This window comes from Diplodia seriata, assembly GCF_021436955.1.
Source record: "Diplodia seriata strain FDS-637 chromosome Unknown scaffold_2, whole genome shotgun sequence".
Classification (NCBI taxonomy): domain Eukaryota; kingdom Fungi; phylum Ascomycota; class Dothideomycetes; order Botryosphaeriales; family Botryosphaeriaceae; genus Diplodia; species Diplodia seriata.
The window spans coordinates 3450532-3470592 of NW_027117309.1; the positions used below are offsets into that span (position 1 = coordinate 3450532).

The window sequence follows — 20061 nt, forward strand, 5'->3', positions numbered from 1 at the left end:
AAGCGATTGTGGGAATCGAACATAAAGACCTTCCAGGCAGTGAATGTTCACCGCTAACTGTTTCCAAAAAGTATCCCAGTACATACATCATGCTCGTAGGGAACCAAATCGACTTGACATTGAATATGTAGATGACATTACAGAGTGAGGAGCGTGAGTGGGACGAACACTGCAACTATCCCTCTGCATTTGCACCGACGTGTTTCGGCACTACTTTGATTAATCCCGCAAGTGCGGTTCTCGCAATTGAACGGGTGTTCTGCTGTTGAGATTGCGTAGACGGGACGAGCAGAATGCTGCCGTGGGAAAGATTGAGTAACGGCATCTCATCTCTCCGAGACATCAAGGTGGCCGCAGCCACGTCACTCGGAGACCGGCCCCACCGGCCATGCTGTGGTAATGGCCACAGGGACAATAAATGGGTCAGGTAAGGAACACAGCGTCGACGAGTTAGTAACCAACAGAGCACACGCATGCATAGAATAGACAACCCCATATACATTTCATTGAGCAACACGAAAAGCAGACTCCATTACAACATATTACAACGCACGCAAATGCATACTCACTATCCCCAACCTTGAGCTCAAAGACTCACGCCAAAAGATATACCGAAAAGGACAGTGCAACCCCTTGCCGGTGAATAGGTATACCCAAATCCTCGTCAGCAAAGCAAAACAAGCATACACCACCGGAGTACCTCTCATACAGCGGAAAAGCAAAAGGCCATGCCCCAGGAGAGCAGCCAGACGAGAAAGCGTGCCTGTTGGTGTGCAGGCAGCTCCTCCGGGCGTAAGAAGAAAATGACCGATGATTGTTGCTCCGAATCCGTGCTTTTAGGAAATAGGCGAAAACCAGAAACCCTCCCTGCATCCCGACTCTTTTTCAGCGCCATGCCCCCACTCAATGATCCGGAACCCCGCCAAGCATGAATTGATTTGAACTCCTTCTCCTTCCCAGTTAGTGCCCAAGGCAAAGTAATAGAGATACTGTTGCGGGGTATAAGTAGGGGTATAAGTTAAAGGAGCAACTGGACAACGACCGGGGGATCCTATAAGGAACGCGAGACGAGAAAGAGAGGATTAGATGAGAGAGAAAGCAGAAGCCAGAACAATTTTTTGTGATGTGACGTGTGTTTGAGGGAAAAGATTGCGCCATTGACCCACCAGCCCGTGTAAAAGACGAAAACAATAAACAACCATATCCGACCGTCCCATCTTTCTTGAAAAGGTATCCATGCCATCCCTCATGAGTAATCGTGGCCGCCAGCTGAACACCCCACACTCCCCGGATTCGTTTCGTGCGCTGGAAAGACTCTTGAAGATGTGAACAAGCAGACCAAGGACCCAGAGAGTGCGAGTACAAGGACGACCGACGCAACTAGAACACCTCCCACCCGTTTTATCAACCCAAAATTCGTGTACGTAGAGTGTGTGAGGACAGAGAAGGTCTATGCCCCCCGGGAACACCCTGAAATGCAAAAACTCCGTTCCAGGGAATAAAGCAAGTACTCTTGTCGTCAAGAAAGATTTGAACTCCGAAACCCTGTTTCCTCCCAGCCTCCCAGTAATTCCGAAGCTCCGCCCACGCATGCATAAAGGTTTCGCATCTTTTTTTTTTGGTTGAAAGAAGGAAGATTGCCAAACCAAATACAGTACTTGGTTTGACATGATTTAGCCCCAGACCGAGGCCTGGACGCCGAGAGAGCTCTTGGAAGAGCCCCAAACGCCGCTGTTGCTGCCCCAACCGAGGCCGGCGACAGTCCCCTTGTCAGTGATGCTCGACGAAGGGTTGGACGAGGTGGACGCGGCGCGGTCATTGCCCTGCTGGTCGCTGGCCGTGAAGCCAAAGCTCAAGGGCGACGGAAGAGGCGTGGTCGAGCGCTTGTTGAGCGCCGGGTTCGCGGCCTGGCCTGCGGCCTGCGTCGGCCGAGTGCCGATCGGCGCAACGCCCGTAGATCCGCCCGACTTCATGCCGCCTCGAGGAGGAGAGCCGCCGGTGGGCGACGAGGTCGAGGTCCTGCTCGACTGCTGGGCATTCTCGAACAGACTGAAGGATGCGTTATGGTTCGACGAGGGCGAGGAGGTGCTGTTGGCGCGAGAACGCTGGGCCCCGGCGTTCGCATCCTTGCCGTCACGGGCCGGCATCTGCACAGCAGGATCGCCGCCACTCTGCATACTGAAGGGGTCGAAGGCGAGCGGCGAGGGTCCCCGGCCGGCGAGGCTCGTTGCGACCCGGGCGTCCTGGCTAGGCTGGCGGGGGGTGCCGTCGGCGTAAATGGTGGAGTTCTCGCCATACAGGGCACGGTGCTGGCGCGCGATGAGCTCACGGCGCTCGTCCTCACTCATGGCGTTTGGAGACATTGAACGGTCGGACTTGGCTCCCGAGATATCTGAAAGAACACCTGATGGGTTAACTACTTTCTCCTATTCTATTGTCCATTCTCAATCTCCTTACTCCGGTTGTATTGCTGCTCCTGGTGGTAGTTGCGGAGATCCCGTTCCCGCTGAGCAGCCATGCGCCGCTTCGCCTGCATCATTTGGTCGGTCTCGTTGGGACGCGGCGCAAAGCGCTGATTGGCGTAGTACCCCTGGAGGTTCTGGGCCGAATTCGAGCGAATGCCATCGTAGTCGCTTACCGAGTGGTGACGCTGGCTGCCGGCCATGCGCGGGTCTGGAGCAAGCAGTCAGTTCCGCCTGCGCGCAGCAACAGCAGCCCGGGGCAGCGCACTCTTACCGAACTCGCCACCGTATGGGCGGCCGCCCATCGGTGGCATCGAGTCGCGGCGGGGGACGCCAGGCACAGGCGGCATGCCGGGCACGCCGCCAGCGCCGCCAAACATGGGCATCTTGCCGCTCTTGTAAAGATTCTCAATGGCACGCTCGACCTCTGCATGTCATCCGTCAGTCAACTGATCATTGGAAATTGGGCGGCAGCGAGGGAGCAGAGGCCGGTGCCATCTGCGCCATCGTCACTGCCACGACGACGATCCGGCGGCATCGATCGATCGAATGGCAGGGCAGGCGGCGGTTGCGCGGCGACGTACCTTCTATTTGCGAGGCGAAGGCGGCGCCATCGTCGCGCTGGACGGTAGAGCTGGTGCCTGTGGTGGAGTTAGCATCCGTCCTGATGCTACGCGCAGCGGGAGAGATGGCGCTTACCAGAGCGCGAGGGCGGGGCGGGGCTCTCCCAGGACGGCTGGCGGCCAGCAGGCCAGGCCTGTTCGTTGGCGTAGTATGCGGACATGGTGGTGGCGTGTTAGGGGCGCGGAGCTTGGGCTCGTGGGAGGAATGGCGGGCTGGCTCTTCAGGGCAGGGCAGGCAGCGAGGATTATTTGGGGGGCGGCAGGCCGGGTAAGCAGAGTGCTGATGACAGACTCGAGGATTAGCTGAGCACTGGGAGGGCGGTGGTGTGCCTCGGGCGCTATGTACAGGCGTGGTGTTGGGGGAGGGCGCACGGGGGAAAGTGGGTGCTCTGGCAAAAAGATTTCGTGGGAGGGCGCGCGGCGTCCGGGGCGCGGCTCACGCTCAGCACACAGACACACACACACGCACCTGTGCTCGGGGATGCGCTCGCAGCGGCGGAGGCTAAAGGAGTGACGGTTCTGCTCTGCGCACCGTCCGGGGAGGGAGCGTGGTCGGATGAGGGGATCGCGTTGACGCTGTTACGGAGGGTCCAGCGGGTGTTGAGTGCGCGGCGTGCAGCGCAGGACTCAGGAGGAGTACTAATTAATGCCCGTGATGGGTCCGCGCTAGGCGACGCTGCTCATTTCCGACAGCCCTGAGCGCAGTGCCGGGCAGCAGAGGGCGATGCCGCACTTTTCTACACGCCTTGCCAGAGAGCGCGGCGGCTGGCTCGCCTTGCTAGGCCGAGTCGCGCTGCGGATGCGCGCAAAAACTCTGCCCATGCATGACGTCTCCCCACGGCTGGTCGCTGCCGTGGGCCAACGGCGCGGCAAGCGAGCGACTGCACTTGCGCCAGCCGCGGACACCCCGGGGCTCCTCCTCAGCAGCACCGACGAGCACCGACTCCCGCGGCTGCACCAGCTCTCTGCAGGAGCAAAACTGCCAACCACATGCGTTTCCCCGCTGCGCATCCTGAGCCTCCAGCCCGCACGGTGCGACTGCCCGCGCCCGGCCCGCGTCGACGCTGCCTTTTTGCTGTCAGCGCGCCCTCAACTGCAGCCCCGTCACACGCGCCGGCTGCTGGCCGGTGGAGTCACGGTGGCTTGACAGTGACAGCATCGATCATCGTCGCCATCACAAAGGCGCGCGCTGCCCCGCCTGTCACGCTGCCCAACCGCAGCCAAGTGTCGCTGTGACGGCATTGGGCAGGGAGCAACACCTGCATTCCTTGCGCCGAGTGCGCCTCGCTCGGTGCGTGACCTCCAAATTCTCGCGCTCAAGAAGATCGTGCGGGTGCGCTCGATCATGAGCCCTAAATCCTGCCCGGATCTACCCTTGAACGGAACGGCTTGCATGCTCTAGCACCAAAGCATCTAGCTGCCGCGGCCAGAGGGTGTTTGGCATCCTCGTGGCTTCCGTGCGTCCTCCCGACTAGCCCTTCACAAGCCGGCTGCTGGCCACGACGAGAGACCCTGCGTCTGATATAGAGACGCTCTGCGCTGAGGCGACTCGGGTGCGGAGCCAGACATTCCATCGTCGAGCCGTCGCTGTGTCCCCGTTTCAGACCAGCAGCAGAGTCCAGACGCCGGGCTAAAGACATGGCTTCCGTCCATCAAACCTCCTTTGCTTTCTTGTCTGTGCCGCATGTCTCAAGCACATGCGACTTTCTTTTCTTCATCTCCCCGTCTCCAGCCATCCTGCTGTTTTCAGGCTAAAGTCTCGTGCGCAACCCTCCCTCTCCCTTTCAACCCGTACCCAGGATCTCGTTTATGCCCTGGTTCCCTGGTCATACGCTGCAACGGCCCGGCTGCGCCGTTTGGCTTCGAGAACGTCATCTGTGTCTCACCCCCCTCGAAAGCACGTGTCTCGCTTTCCAGCCAGAACTAGGCACCGGACCGCTCCTAGCTTGGCAGATTGCATCACCAATTGGCCCTCCAAACCTTTATCTACTCACATGTCGCTTCCATGGGACACCACGGTTGCTCAAAGAAGCTCGGTTTGCTTCCTGGCCTGGCAAACGTCATCTTCGCCCGTCGGCCCTCACAGAAAACCGGTCCAGCATGGAAAGTAGGCATCTCGATCGGAAGCAGGCCCTTGCATACCGAGAAAAATTTCCACTGGCATGGGATCGTGCCGCGCGCTTGCTGCTGCAAAGATATGAGGGCGGCGAAGGCGGCGCAGGCGGCGCAGGCGGCACATGAGGCGTAGGTACCTGGATCATTCTGATCACTCACACACGCAGCATGATTTAAGCTTACTGGCGACCTCGGGGTCTTAACGGTCTCAGATCCAGCAGCTTCTTTTCTTTTTCATCTCTCTGTTCCGTCTGAGTTGACTTCCTCCCTGGACTCCCGTCTGTGCGACCAAGCTGCTCAACTTTGGGACTTGCCCTATTTGGAGCAAACTTTAACGTCACATGTGATTTCCAATACTCAGAAACAGGATCTGGAAAGCCTCTTGGATAAGACGCTTGAAAGAAAGGTTTACCTGCTCCTATGCCACGTCCTTCTACCCCTGCTATGGTAACAATATATTGAAGACGGCTGATGCAGAAATATATTGGAACAGGGGCTGTCGAAACGTCTCTGGATGTGCGGTTCTCTTTCAAGCGGTTTGAGGCGTCAAATTCGACTCAAACGCGTGATCTTTCTCAGCCCTTGGAGCTCAACACGTCCTAGCTGGCCACGCAGATCAACTTTAATATCCGGATCGACGTGATTTTCACCTGGGTATCTCCAACTACCTACATTTTCGGCCACCGCCAACATCAACGTTCAACGCAACTTGAACACTCTTTCCCACTGCCACACCGCTCACTTCAACCTTAAAGTATCACCCACCTACGATGGCCTTCTTAAGCCTGACCATTCCCTCGCCTTTACCTCCCATGGCCGTCAATCCCACCACCCCATGTCCAACCCGCACACCGACCTTCCTCACCCTCCCACTCGAGCTCCACCTCCTTATCGGCGCCCAACTCCCGTTCCCGGCCTACCTCTCCCTCCGGCTCGCGCACCCGTATCTCTACCACGCGCTGGCCACATCTACCCAACCGCCGCCGCTGAGGGCGCTCGACCAGTGTGCACGCGTCGCCGTTCTGACTTACCTGGCGCCTTACCTCTCCCCCTCCACTTCCACCGCCGAGAGGAGTGCCACAGACCGAGTTACACCAAAGGAGCAAACACCACAGCAACGCCAACAACGCTGCGCCCTCTGCGGCAACGTCTACCCCCTGCACCTTTTCAGAAGCGCCGCCAGCCCAGCATGCTCGATCAAAGATCTCGGCCCCATTCACACCGCCACTGGCAGTCATGGTCGCCTTCATCATCACCCCTCATCCAGCAGCCGAGGTCGGACACTTCTCGAAGAGGTGGAAGAAGAGGCAATATCGGGAGGAGCGGCAGGAACCGGGGGAGCATGCGTTGGCGGTGACGAAGCAGCGAAAGAAAGGAACCACAGGCTCAACGGCGACACGCTAGCCGGGAAACGGCGGGGCGAGCCGGGCTGGGACGTGATCGAACTGCCCCAGCGGATGTGTTGCTGGCATGTGGGACGATTGACAAGGGTAGTGAAGGTCAAACAGCAACGACAACAACATCAGCAACAGCAGGACGTGAAGATGAAAGATGTGGGCCACCACGACGCGAGGATGATGGTGCAGAAAGTCAACAATAATCGAAACGACAAGAATTGTAGGGCTGCAGAGGGGCTATGCACAAGCCCGTCATCGCTTGATGCGAGAACCGGGACGCTGCAGGCGTGGGTCAGCCGCGTGGAGCAGATGTGCACCCACTGTGGGGCGATTCAGGCCTGGAGGCCGTGCCGGTGCCGGTGCCAAGGCTGCGGGCTGAGGGCTGCCAGGACGTACACGCGATACGCGGAGCCGGGTTGGCGCTGCTCAGGCTATGTCTTCTGGCGAGACGACGGAGGCAGGTTGTGGGTGAGGGAGACGGTGGTGGTTGGTGGTTCGGACGGTATGATATCTCCCTTCTTGCAATGGACAAGCTAACTGACCAATTGCAGAGGAATTCCGCACAACTTCCTTCGTAGACGTTCCTGTGATCTTCGAGTAAATTAAGTATTAAGATGCGAAAAGACGAGGACCTACACCAACTTTAACCAATCTTTTGCATTTTCATTTTCAAACACTAATCATCGCTCATCTAATCATCATGTAAAAGGGAAAGAAAAAAAACCTAGGGGTATAGTCATCACCGTCCGAACACCTGACGCTGTTCCAACTCAGGCGCCAGCTTGAATGCATTCCAGTGGCTCTTTATGCCACCAGCACAACAGCAGCCTTCTTCTCGTCCAACAAGTACCTCTCCTCTCCGGCGCGTCCGTCGTCCAGGTCAGCAGCACCAGCCTTCTCCTCCACATCGCGGCCGTCCTGGCCATCAGTGTTCAGTGACTTGGCGAACTCGCGCACCCTCAGGGCGACGCTCCACTGAGCGGCGCCGCTAGCCACAGCCAGGAACGCGGCGACCCCCATCAGAGTGTTCATGACGACGAAGCAGCGGTCCGGGCTGGTAGCGCGCTTGGCATTGTGAGCGGCCGACGGTAGGCTAGGGCTCGTTGGGGGCCGGAAAGGGTTGGGGAAGTCGGACGGTTCGCACAGGGTGCCGGGCAGGCTGGACAGGAAGGCGCAGAAAATGACACGCGGGACGGTCATGAGGATTGCGTCGAGCAGCACGTGGTTGGCAAAAATGTCGACGCAGGTTTGGGATTGCTAAGCGGGCGCGGTCAGCGGGATTTGCCACTTCTTTCGGGGTTTTTTCGTCTGTGGTGCGGTTTTTGCGGTGGAGTTTGGGTGTTTTGGAAGAGGCTCCGTTCGCTCGGCCGAAGCAAGGGCCTCCTGGTGGTGACGTACCTTGATAGTGCCGGCCAGGCCCAGCAGGCACAGGACGGCGGCAACGCAGAAGTAGAGGATGAGGGACTCGCCGATGCCCGAGGGCAGCTCCTCGTAGAGGTATGCTATGCAGAACAGGAAGGTTGCATTGTAAACGAGCATAAAGGCGCTGAAAGCCAGAGTGATTTGGCTGTTTCAGGCAGCAAGCGAGTTAGCCCAGTCGGGACAGACGTCTCTGCGACGCCAGGCGAGTGTGACACGTACCGTCGTCCCGCGTCCTTGTGAGCCATGGTGGGCGGTGGTGGGTTGGGCGTGTCAGCGGCAGGGCTGGTATGGGCGGAGCTGCTGGATGCGGAAGCGCAGGGTTGCGGCGTGGCTCGGGCCCCTCCTCGCGCGGGCTGGAGGGAGAGGGGATTGTAGGGCCGGGGGATATTGCGGATAGAATGCTGGAGGAGGGGAGAGGGGAGCGGTTAGTACAAGTAGTGGGCGACAAGAAGGGCGGAGGTGCCTGGTGTGAGCTCATCGTGATCCATCATTCATTCCTAATGCACCAGGCTCGCTCGCACAGACCCGGCGCTCCCGCAGCGCCGCCGCCGCCGCCCTGCCTGCTCCATCAACGCGTCCGCCCCGCCCGCGGCGCCCGAAGCGGCGCGAAAAAACGAAGAAAAAGAGTCGCACGTCGCACGCGGTCCCTCGCCTGCCTCTATCCGCGACAGATCTCCGCCTTGCTTCCCGCCGCCAGCTGCCAGCGGCCGCCGACGCACGCACACGGGCCCCGTCCCTCGGGTCCGCGTCGGAGAGCAGCGCTGAGACCGCATCGGGGAGCAATCATGCTCGACCCCCGCAGCAATGCCTGCGCTCCCGCCCGAAGCCGGCCGCCTGTTTCGACGGTTCTTCACTGGTTTCATGTGCTGCTGCCCCTTCCCGCCGGTACTGCTGAACCAAGAAGGCGACATAGCAGCGCCGTTGGACTACTAGCGCGCGCGCCGGGCATGTGCAAGATGCCAGCCCAGCCACCAACAGAGTGCTGTCTGTCCATGACCTCATTGCAGCTGGCCGGCCAGCTCGTAGTGTGCAGTCGGGCGGCCAGCGCCAGAGGGGCTCCCGTGCGCCGGTCGCGTCAGCGCACGTCCTGCTGCCGTCGAGCCGCGAGCGTCCGCTCCGATTTTCCCAGACCTCATCGCATCCACATCGAGACCTATGGCTCGCTCCGGCTCGGATCTTCCCAACTCCCCTCCAGCGCCGTCCGTTTTCACCGACTGATCATGCAAGTCCCTTCCTCACGCGCCCGAGAGATCGTGATCCCCAGCTGCTCCGTGGCGTGTTTGCTGGCGCGCCGGTCCCCAGTTCCCCCTCATTCTCGTTTCCGCCATTGTGTCCGTCCCGCAGTCGGCTTGTGTTGTATAACGCACCACCACCATCTCCTTTGTCCGCCCGCACATCGATAACTAGGGCGTCGCGTACCGCAAACTCCGCGTCGCTAAACTCCGTAACGCCGACAGAATAGGCACCACAACATGTAGTGGGGACCCTTACCAAGCCTGCCTAGCCGTCCCTGCTTCTGCTTACCCAAACATCGTCGGGCACGAATCACGAAACTCGTGCTTCGCATTCACGCATTCTCGGCTCTCGGGAGCGCGCCATCGCCGGGCGCGTGTCGCGCGGTCTCCACCCCTGCACCTTCCGCTCCCCGTGATTGAGAGCAGGACAAGGGCCCCATCTTTTTCCCACTCTGTGATCGACGACAAACCACGCGATTTGCGGTGACGCCCGTCTAGACCCCCCGCCCGTCACCACATCCAAACGCCAAGCCCGGTTAGCCGGTGGCCGTGCAACCTGCCCGACTCGGGGCGGAGGAGGCTTCGTCACTGTTTCGTCGAAAAACATACCGCCTCGTTGTCCGCTGCCGGTGTGGTGTGGTGTGGTGTGTGGCTGCCGCTCATCCATACCCATGCATGTCTCACAGCAATTGTAATCGTCAGCAAAAGCCATGCGGAAATCGTCCATGCTTGTTGCGATTCCCGACCGGCCTTCTCGATCCCCATCTCTGCCAGCAGCGAACGGGGGGCCCACACTTACCGTGACGGATGCAGTTGACCGGTTCTACTTACCCCCCCCCCCCCCCCCCCCCCCCCCCCACGCGTTACAATCAATCACCCCTTATCTCGATCCCCGGTTCCAGAGCTGAACAACGCTTTGGCTTCACGCTGGTCATCGCCAGCAGTGGGGTAAAAAAAGCAAAATTTTGGCCACGGCGTGCGTGTGTGTTGTCCTCACATACTACAATATTGTACTACTGCGGTGGAGAAGAAAAGGAGCCGGCGCGTGGATGAAAACTTGATTTAGAGTTGTTGATATCGCAGGGCCGATCGCAGACCCGCCTTTGTACCACGGTCTAGAACTCCTGCTGCAAATCGACGCTCTGAGGTGGAGAAAAGACATTCTCCTTAGCGCTTACATGTGAGGTGTGCACCCTACCTCCATAGACCTTGCACTTTTTGCCGTGTGCAGTGGGAGAGCGAGGTCGTTGCTGAGGCTGCAGTGTCTGTCCCCAGCACGCAAACGTTCACGGGGCCGAGGAAAGGAACAAAAACAAAGTTTTCGCGCATACTGTGTAAGGCGACCAACGCAACCATCGACTAGCTTCATCCATGCAACAGGCAGACCAAGCTTCGGTCACAAGGTCACTACCGCGCGTCAATTAGGTTTCAGGGTCCAAAGTCTACTTTCAAGCCCTATCCGACGCACCCCAGCTCGCCGATGCAATCCCCGCACCAAAGTAGATCATCTGCGTTCAATAAACATCATGCCATCTCGCTTTTCGCAGGGTATATGAGTAGCATGCGTGTCTAAGATGCTCTTTGGATATTTTGATACCTACAGGCTGCTCAGTAGTGCTTGCGAGCTAATCCATCTATGCTTGGGGTTGACGCGCTCTTAATTATAATCATTTGGCCGTAGAAGTGCACCTAGGTAGTGACCTTTCATCAAATGCATAGCATGCTGTTGCAATAGAAAAGAAGACCATTGAGGAAGAGCGACAATTCCGTAAGCAATGCGAATTTGAGGTCGCCAAGTGGTGGTGGTTGGTGTGTAATATGCTTGGTCTATTTGTGCTGACTGGTAGGTAGGCCGGTTGTTGGTGGACGGTCCACATTAGCCATGCATTTTGGCCCATAATGCAAATATCTGTCTCGTCAGACAATCAACACATGGCGAGTGGGAAGAGTTTCCCCCCAGCGAATCGATGCGCAACTCGCCGGTGCGGTCTCGGCCCACACTCTCGCAACACCCCTCTACTTCATCCTCCGAGAAACATCCGACGACGCCCTCCGACGGAATTCCAGACGCTCTGGAATATTCTCAGGGCGTTTCGTTATTGGTATTAAGACCAGGTTCCCTTCCCTTTCACCTTGTCTTGGCGTTTTGGGCCTTCTTGTTCTTCTGCCATGGCGCAGTCTGTATTTTCTTTATCACGCTCTCTCTGACTCCCTGCTTCTTGCTAGTCTTCGAACTTTGGCTTTCATGCGCGGCTGGCCAGCTGCAATCTCTGTTGCCCTTCTCGCACGCGGCGCAGGTAGGGTGCCGCCCGTCGCACTTTATTTTCCGGGAATGGCAGCTGAAACAGCGATTTCTCCCATCTCGATCACGCTTCTTCTTATCTGGGGCCGAAGCCGAAGCCGGTGATGGGCTTGTAGCTGGAGGCGGTGCTGGTGCAGTGTGCGAGCTAGAAGCTGAAACTATTGGCGCTGGTTCCGCTGCGGCTTGCGTCTTGGTCTTCCTTTTCCTTGGCTTAGATGACGATGCGGAGGAGCCTGGGATGGTGCCTTCGATGGCCCCTGTAGCTGAAAGATGTGACGCGTGTTGACTGTGCAAGTTGGACGCTGAGACTGTTTGTGCTGGTGGCGCTGAGACCTGCGTTTTGGCCTTCTTCTTGCTCGGCTTGGATGATGATGTTGCGAGGCTCGAATTGGCGCCGTTTATGCCCCCGTTCAGATCTACAGTGATGGCGTTAACCAGCGTTTCAAGACCGCGTGTATCCTGAGAGGAGGAAGGACCGCTGGATGCTGCATTCAAATTTTGCGAAGACTTCTTCGGGCGTGCTCGTTTCTTCTTTGACGAACCGCCACTGGCTGCATCAACTTGGGGTGTCGAGGACGATGCGGTCTGAACGATTCCAGATGGTGTCTCCCAAAAAGCATACCCAGGCATAGGCTGGTTCTGCATTGGTGGTTGCGCAGCACTATTCTCAAACATCAGACAATTGCCCCAGTCTTGCAATGATGCTTGCTATATGACTAAGAATGAATTGTAAGAAGGGCAGTGAGGAAAAATCAACAAAAGACGGGAGATGATTGAGCGCAACGGCCGGGACGACAACCGAACTTGATATCACGGCCTACCTTGCGATGACATGTTGCGGTTCTTCTTCACTCTGAGGTCTGTTCACTTTATCGAGCTCGAAGGCCGAGTCATGAATGGGCAGATGGTGATACCAGACATCGACGCAGAGGTTCTTGATCGAAAAGGTGACTCGGGCTCCGCCTTTGCAATCGAAAGTTTCCTTCGCATCTATGTCCAGCTCAGCATCGATACCAAATGTCACTGGCGCAAGACGTGGTCAGAGCCCTCATACCTGGTCCAGTGTCATGCTCCCTAGCTCGTTTGTTCGCCACTCTATCTTTATTTTGCAGTGAGTCCCGACATACGTACCAGAATCTGTAACCATCTGACTTGGCCGTATCCACGGCACGTCTCTCGGCATATCGGAAGCCGTCCGCTGCGCCGACTGTGCCGATGATGGTCTTGGCGACGATGCGTTGATACTTCAGTTTCTCTTTCGAGTCACAGAAATTTGACAATGCGGCCGCGATGCTGTAACCGGGACACGGATCAGGATCAATCGGGGCATTGGTCGCTTTGTTCAACGACAATGGCGGGTTTTCTGGAGACGAGGACGATGATGCGATCCGCACCTTCGGGAACTCGAGCCCGGCGTTCAGCGTGAACTGCAGCCGGCAGTGGGCCTCCTCAGGAATGAGGCTCTGTGAATGCGTCTGAACCTCGTACTGCACAGCGGCCAGCAGGTCGTCGAGATTTCCACACTGGTAGGCCATTTCGGGTCGGGGGCCGCGTTGCCATCCCGCGGCCTTAGTGCTGCTTTTCTTGGTACTGGTTGCGGCGGCGGGGTCACCGCCCGTCTCTTCTATCGACGGGACAATATCGCTCATCTTGGTGGTGGTATCATCACGGTTCGTGGGTGAAATGCAAGTTGCTTCAGAATCGGGCGATCGACGCCGACTGCTGTTTAAGCTTGGCGAGGGGCAAGCTGTCGTCGCGGCAGGTACGACCAGGCGGGCTGCGGGGCTTGGCGCTGGAGAAATGTTTTTCCACTGCCTATGCTTAGTTCCATCGATGTTGATAACGGGAGGGACATTATTCTTAAGGCGTTCATCAAATCAATATCGTCATTAGGGCTCTGGTCATTTTCTTGTGAGTGTTCGAGTAAACTTGAGGCGACGAAGCCTATTTGCTTTGACGGTATTATCATTGGTGGCAATACACGCGGTGATAACATGTATTTTTTTTTCTTTCGAAGGGAAGAAAATTCAACTGTTGAGCATACTTACATTTGACACGTATAGTGGAGGCAAAAAGAAAACCGCAACCTATAAATCGCTGGAGATACTTAACACCAGCCTTCTATCGTCTTTCGAAGTATTGGGGGAATGGACATCTTTCATTCCTTCCGCGCTGCCGAACCCAACCTCCGTAGCATGATCGACTCATTGGCACCGTCTTCATTTCCTCCACTTTCCACATCTGTAGACATCCCTGTCGACTGGCCCGGAGGGCCTTTCCTTGATTCTGCTCTTCGGTCTTCATCGTCTTCTGGCGCGCCGTCTCGGCATGCCCATGCATCAACGTATCTCAGAATCTCGCGGTTCCATATCCGGTTCATGAAATGAAGCCGGATTGGCACTAGGAGGATGATGATAATTGGGAAGGCCGGCCCAGCCTTCGTCAAGGTTACAATAAAAATTATGACCGTCACGATGATCTGGGTCAGGGTATACAGATGAATAGGCACATAGTTGCGGACTCGTTGAGGGAGCTTAGGCAACTCTGATGGCGGTGTGAGCAGGTAGAATGTGCGCCAGAGGATAGGGCTGGACAGTATTAGCTAAATTGGTTCAGGACACCAGACAATTGCACACTCACTTCACAGAAAGACTCTGCTCTCCCATGAAGAGGAAGAGGCCCGCGAGCACACTAGTAGGAGTCAAGCCCAGGACGTGCATAAGCGGAGGGCTGACGAAAGCCATGATGCCAGCAGCGTGAAGGAAGTGGCTCCATCGCTGCTCATAGACACGGCGGGATACTCTCAGCTCACTGGTGTCGCCACCAGTGGGGCTTGCCGTCTGTATGGTTTCGCGGTCATCGTGCATGAGACTCTCGGAGTGGAGTGGAGCTTGTGGTAGGAGTCCGTTCGCAGGGGGTATGCCAAGGATGCCGCAAACAGCCGTTGTGGTACCGAGCAAAACGATGTCCCAAGCGAAACCCCCCGGTTTCCGGGTCCCGTAGCGGTTAATAGTGCATATGATACTACTCACCTCATGGTCGAAAAAGAACAAGACAGTAATGATTGCGCCAGGTATCAGAGCGGCGAAAATCCAAGCTACGGGAAGTTCCCAGAACTTGACGAAGAACACCGACCTCTCAGGGCTGCTCGGGCGGAAGGACTTGCTGACATGCAAAGTGTCCTTGTCCAGGCTTGCGAGCTCCCCTGTATATGGAATGCCAATGAAAATGATGATGCTGATGGCTGCGGCGTATTCGGAAAGGCCCATGCGAATGTAGCGATGAAAGAGAGGCTTCCACTTCTCAGCAGATGCCAGGAAAATAGCCAGCAGGCAGGTTCCAATGCATCCAATGATGGCGTAGAGGAAAGCGGCGAAGGACAAGCGCGAATGGGCGCGCTCGAGCTCCTGGATGGCCTTATGAAAGTAGATGATGCTGTTCAGCAAAGAAAAGATCTCAGTGGAGAAGGTGGTGACATATCGCATGGTATAGTCGTGGGCATTGAAGATGGCAAGTAGCCAGTGCATCCAGCAAGAGTGGATGAGCGACCAGGCCATGAAGGGTAGGAACGGTATCTAGACAGTCAGGGGTATAGCGTAAAGTCGGGCAGGGGCTCTCACATGGAAGGAGGAGGTGCATAGCGAGTAGATGTTCTCGGCTAGGATGGAGAATGGACCGGTAACGCCCAGAATGGTTAGAGGTTGACTGGAGAATCTGTTGGCCTGGTATCAGCATCAGTCCAAGTCGGACTGGGTTCCAGGGTCGCGTGCATACACCGAGAAAATAATGCCGCAGAGGCCGGTGCTAAACACCACCTCAATAGTGCCCCAGTTCTCGCCGGTGAGTTCGTACAGATCGCTCGCAAAGGTGATGCCCGGGAGCAGGTTAGTGAAGAAGACATAAACGGCGCTCGCGAAGATCAGCTGGTTGAAGACGGTCCAATCAGAGGCGTAGCGGCCGTTGAGGTTCGCCAAATCCTGCCGCAAAAGGCGGAAGGGCTGTAAGAGATGTGCTCTGGCCATGGTACGGCGAGCGTTTGCCAGAGGGTCCGGTTGAGGGATGCGGCTCTGGGGACATGGGCTTATTAAAAGACAAGGAAGAAGGCGCAGCCGGTGACGTCTGACCCGCCCCGCTAGGGCCACCTTGCCCACGCACTCCATCCGCGCCCAACGATTCGTCCGCATTTTCTCCCTACACCTCCGCTTAGCATCTCCGCTTGGCACCACCGCGTCCGTTCGCCCCAGCTACCATGCCGCCTAGCGCCCAGCGCGATAACATCCCTCGGCCATGGTCTCACGCTTCGTCCCGCGGGGCGCCTTCCCCCCCCTCGATTCGCTGCCACGCTCGTATTTCCTCGGCCACCATCGCTCCGGCCTGGCAAAGATGAAGTCCATGCTCTCGCGCATCGACCTGATCATCGAGTGCCGCGACTATCGCGTGCCCCTCACCTCCACCAACCCGCTGTTTGAGGAGAGTCTGGCTGGCCGTGAGCGACTCATAGTCTACACCAAGAAAGACTTAGGCCGCCGCCGCAACGAGCAGGACCAGCAGGTACGTTCCCCACATGCACCGCCTCTCGAGAGAAACTAACGCGTACTGCACTGCAGCGAGAGCAGATCATTCGCCAATGGCACGCCCCTTCCCAAGTCTTCTTCTCAGACCACCGCGACAAGAGCGACGTCCGCCGAATCCTCAAGTTCGCCAAGGACTACGCCTTGCGCAGGGTGTCGCTGATAGGCTTCCGCATGATGGTGGTCGGCATGCCCAACGTTGGCAAGTCTTCACTCCTCAATGCTCTGCGTCTGGCGGGGACGGGCAAGGGCAAGGCCGCGAGCACGGGCGCACAACCGGGTATCACGCGGAAGATCGGCTCTGGCGTCAAGATCGTTCAAGGTGAGGCTGGCACCGAAGGTGTATACTTGCTTGACACTCCTGGTGTATTTGTGCCCTATGTTCCCGATGCCGATGCCATGCTCAGACTCGCGCTTTGCGGGAGCGTGAAGGACACTATCATTGCTCCCGTCACTCTGGCCGATTATCTTCTGTATCATATCAACCTTGTCGACCCAGGGCTTTACGCCGAATACCACGAGCCGACCAACGAGGTTGTTCCTCTGCTTGAAGCTGTGGCGATGAAGACTGGGAGGCTTGGAGCAGGTGGTGTGCCAGACACGGAGGCTGCCGCCCTATGGATGATCCAGAGATGGCGTACCGGTCACCTCGGACAGTTCATGCTGGATGAAATCACTCCAGAAGCGCTGAATGAGCTTCGTGCTTCAAGAGACCGTCAGGAGCCAAGTATGAATCAGGCCAGAAAGGCCGACAAAGAGCGGAGGAAGGCCGAGGCAAAGCGCATACGATCTCTATAACCCTGCTAATGTGAGGATCGTTGTAGATATAATGTATTTTACTTTGAACTGGTAGTGCTACCCCATGGATGCGCGTTTGGACCCTTGCTACCATTGATCCCTCTCTTGATTGACATCTCATTCAGTATTGCAGCTTGAAGATTTAGCAATTTTGCCATAGGTATTGAGCGGAGATGGCCGCCGGAATCCACGAGTTGGCTCAGCTTTTCCACTATTACTTCACACATGAATTGCTCCGCAAACAAGTAGCCAGAGTAAGGAAACCTCAGGGTTGTTCCCGTTGGGGACAAAACAGCTGACCCGAACACTACCTCGGTGAGTTAGATAATACGTCTGTTCCACGGTTATATACTTCCTGTCAGCCCGCCGTTGATTTTCATTGAAAATCATGAAGTCGAGAGCTACTTTCCCAATGTCGGGTAGCAGTTCCCCTACGCTTAGGTTGTGATCTTCAGTAGTAGTGGGAAACTCTCCCGTTGTGTCGTGCAATGCATCGGCGGGGGTAATGCTACAAGCCTAAGCCGATGCAATGTGTCATGCGAGCCGGATGCAGGTGCGGTTTCAGGAACAGAGCCGATCAATTCAGACCTACCATCCACAACCCTAAGAAAATCGTAGTAGGGGCAGCAGGGTTGACAAGATTACGAGCAACCCAATCATTAACTATTGAATTCTTTTTGAAGGGCGAGACATGGTTAGGTAAAAAACGAAAGGTCGGGGTCGAACAAGTTGCTTGGCAACAGTCAGCTGGACGATGTCTCCGATGACGCCCCTTCCCGGCCGGCGCAGCGCTAAACCTAAAGGCCACTTCACTACTCGGCTTGCCTAAGACGCCTGTTCCATGGCGTAGGCCGAGCGCCAGGCGGTTGGCTGGGGAAGCCACAACGCTGGCCAAGCAATTCACCGTCGCCGTTGCCGGCCTGATCGGCATTTCCAAAGCCAGCAAGCTGGGAGCCAAGAAAGGAAGGCCTTTGGTAGCTCTCCAGCTCCCTCCTACCGGCCTTGCCCTAGGCCCCCCTCCCTGGCGTGCGAGTTGCGAACCTAAGCTACTAAAGCTCGAACACACCCTGCGTCCTGCGCCATATTACTCTTCCCCCGGTTCCCCAGAGCTGGTATTTTAGTGCCTGTCGTTGTTTCGTACGAGTCCTGGAAACCGGATTCAGCGGCAGCCGCCATCATGAAACAGAAAGCGCTCGATCGAGAGAAGGCCCACGCAACCGATGGTTATCCAGACCTCGATTCGAAGGACACAAGCTCAGATCCCACCGCGCAAGCCGGAGTGCAACGGATCGAAACCGTTAGCGCTGCGTGGACGAAATGGTCGTTGATATGTGCCTACGCTGGGTAGGTACCGGACATCCTTCGTGTTGCACGACGCAACTTCTTCGCAAATCGTCTACCAATGATATTTCTGGGTATACTTGTTGATTGTGCTTCCTAGCTCTTAGTCTCTACCTCATGGCCTACGCAACATCTCTAGAGCAGCAAACGGTAAACCTCTTTTTGCCTTTTGCTACCTCGGCCTATGGAGCGCACTCTCTGTTGTCAACTGTGTCGGTAGTACCCATTGTCAATTGTTAGTTTCTCCAATGGTCTGTCAGACATACATGACGCTAACAAGAGCAGCCGTCATCAAACCACCAATGGGTAAGATTGCGGATGTCTTCGGTCGATGTGAATCTTTCACTTTCGCCGTGGTCATATATACTGTCGGCTACATCCAGCAGGCTGCGTCCAACAACAATCAATACCTATGCTTCAGCCCAGATGTTCTACGCCGCAGGGTCTCAGGGAGTACAAGTCTTACAGCAGATCTTCGTCGCGGATACAACGGATCTGCTGAACCGTGCCCTCTTCTCCACCATTCCAGATCTTCCATTCTTGGCGACTGTTTGGATCGGTCCGGAGGTCGCTGGGGCCATCCTACCTGACTGGCGCTGGGGATATGGCATGTGGGCCATAGTCTTGCCTGTTTCATATTTGCCCCTTGCTCTTTCTTTATTCCTAAACCAACGTAAGGCGGGCAAAATGGGCATTCTGCCATCATCTCCGTTCCAGGGAAAAGATGCCTTCTTTGTACTGAAGACGCTGTGGTATGAGCTAGACTTCTTTGGCCTTCTGCTGCTCGCTGCTGCGGTATCTCTCATACTTATACCTCTGACCATCGCGACAAGACAAAACGACGGCTGGGCAAGCTCTAAGATCATTGCCATGCTAGTCGTGGGTATCGTCTGTCTTCTCGGCTTCCCGTTGTGGGAACGATGTAAGAAGCTAGCTCCGAAAGCCTTTTTCCCACGAGACTTGTTCAAGGAGAGGACCGTTTTGGCGGGCATATCCATCGCCTTCTTCTACTTCAGTGAGCTTTCCTTCCGCTTGCTTGTTACAATCTTCCTGATGAGTCACAGTGGCCTTTTACTTGTCGGTATATCCGTATTCCTCAAGCTATCTGATGATTGTTCAGAACAAGAGCGTCACAGCTGCCGGCCGCATAACACAGGTCTTCACCTTTGCCTCGACGGTGTCGTCGGTAGCAGTCTCGGTCCTGATCCGATACACGGGCCGTTATAAGTGCTTTGTCACCCTTGGCGCCTGCATATACATGATGGGCCTGGGCCTCATGTATCGATATCGCGTGGAAGGCGCATCAACGGCTGCCCTAGTGGGGTGCCAGATTGCCACTGGCATTGGAGGGGGCATGCTCAACGTCCCCGCTCAATTAGGCGTCCAGGCATCGGTGAGCCACCAGCAGGTTGCAGCGGCCACGGCCATGTTCCTCACGATCCTGGAGATCGGCGGGGCGGTAGGCAATGCGATCTCCGGCGCAATCTGGACGAACAGCGTTCCCGGGAAGCTGGAAAGGTACCTTCCGGAGGGCATCAGGGACCAAGCGTCGCTAATCTACGGAAACGTTACACTGGCGTCTGCCGGGTGGCCCATGGGCACGCCGGAGCGCATGGCCGTCAACCGAGCGTATCAGGAGAGCATGCATACGCTGCTCCTAGTCGCCGTGGTTGCGTCGGCGCCGCTTGTGCCGCTGAGCCTGATGATGGCAAACTATAGCCTCGACAAGGTGAGCGCGAGCCGGCGTGCCGGGCAAGCCTGAGACGACGGTGCTGACGGGGCACAGATGGACAAG

At 56.7% G+C, this 20061-nt stretch overlaps 6 protein-coding genes across 6 annotated transcripts; 2 read left to right on the forward strand and 4 right to left on the reverse strand.

Moving 5' to 3' along the window:
• Nucleotides 1-1673: 1673 nt before the first annotated feature.
• Nucleotides 1674-3246, reverse strand: SLS55_002386 (uncharacterized protein; the record flags this gene model as incomplete). Its single annotated transcript, XM_066773868.1, has 5 exons — nt 1674-2404; nt 2458-2673; nt 2731-2889; nt 3047-3103; nt 3162-3246. The coding sequence occupies 5 exons, from the start codon at nt 3244-3246 to the stop codon at nt 1674-1676; spliced, it is 1248 nt and encodes a 415-aa protein (XP_066636435.1).
• A 4155-nt stretch (nt 3247-7401) lies between these two features.
• SLS55_002387 (uncharacterized protein) lies at nt 7402-8264 on the reverse strand (the record flags this gene model as incomplete). The annotated part of the gene is made up of 3 exons (XM_066773869.1): nt 7402-7854; nt 7996-8164; nt 8239-8264. The coding sequence occupies 3 exons, from the start codon at nt 8262-8264 to the stop codon at nt 7402-7404; spliced, it is 648 nt and encodes a 215-aa protein (XP_066636436.1).
• A 4109-nt stretch (nt 8265-12373) lies between these two features.
• On the reverse strand, nt 12374-13091 carry SLS55_002388 (uncharacterized protein; the record flags this gene model as incomplete). Its single annotated transcript, XM_066773870.1, has 3 exons — nt 12374-12546; nt 12611-12630; nt 12688-13091. 3 exons carry the CDS (start codon nt 13089-13091, stop codon nt 12374-12376), a joined length of 597 nt encoding a protein of 198 aa, XP_066636437.1.
• Nucleotides 13092-14192: 1101 nt separating this feature from the next.
• SLS55_002389 (uncharacterized protein) lies at nt 14193-15578 on the reverse strand (the record flags this gene model as incomplete). The annotated part of the gene is made up of 2 exons (XM_066773871.1): nt 14193-15131; nt 15372-15578. 2 exons carry the CDS (start codon nt 15576-15578, stop codon nt 14193-14195), a joined length of 1146 nt encoding a protein of 381 aa, XP_066636438.1.
• A 265-nt stretch (nt 15579-15843) lies between these two features.
• mtg1 (Mitochondrial GTPase 1) lies at nt 15844-16925 on the forward strand (the record flags this gene model as incomplete). Its single annotated transcript, XM_066773872.1, has 2 exons — nt 15844-16107; nt 16164-16925. The coding sequence occupies 2 exons, from the start codon at nt 15844-15846 to the stop codon at nt 16923-16925; spliced, it is 1026 nt and encodes a 341-aa protein (XP_066636439.1).
• A 2211-nt stretch (nt 16926-19136) lies between these two features.
• On the forward strand, nt 19137-20028 carry SLS55_002391 (uncharacterized protein; the record flags this gene model as incomplete). The annotated part of the gene is made up of 2 exons (XM_066773873.1): nt 19137-19145; nt 19387-20028. 2 exons carry the CDS (start codon nt 19137-19139, stop codon nt 20026-20028), a joined length of 651 nt encoding a protein of 216 aa, XP_066636440.1.
• Nucleotides 20029-20061: the final 33 nt, after the last annotated feature.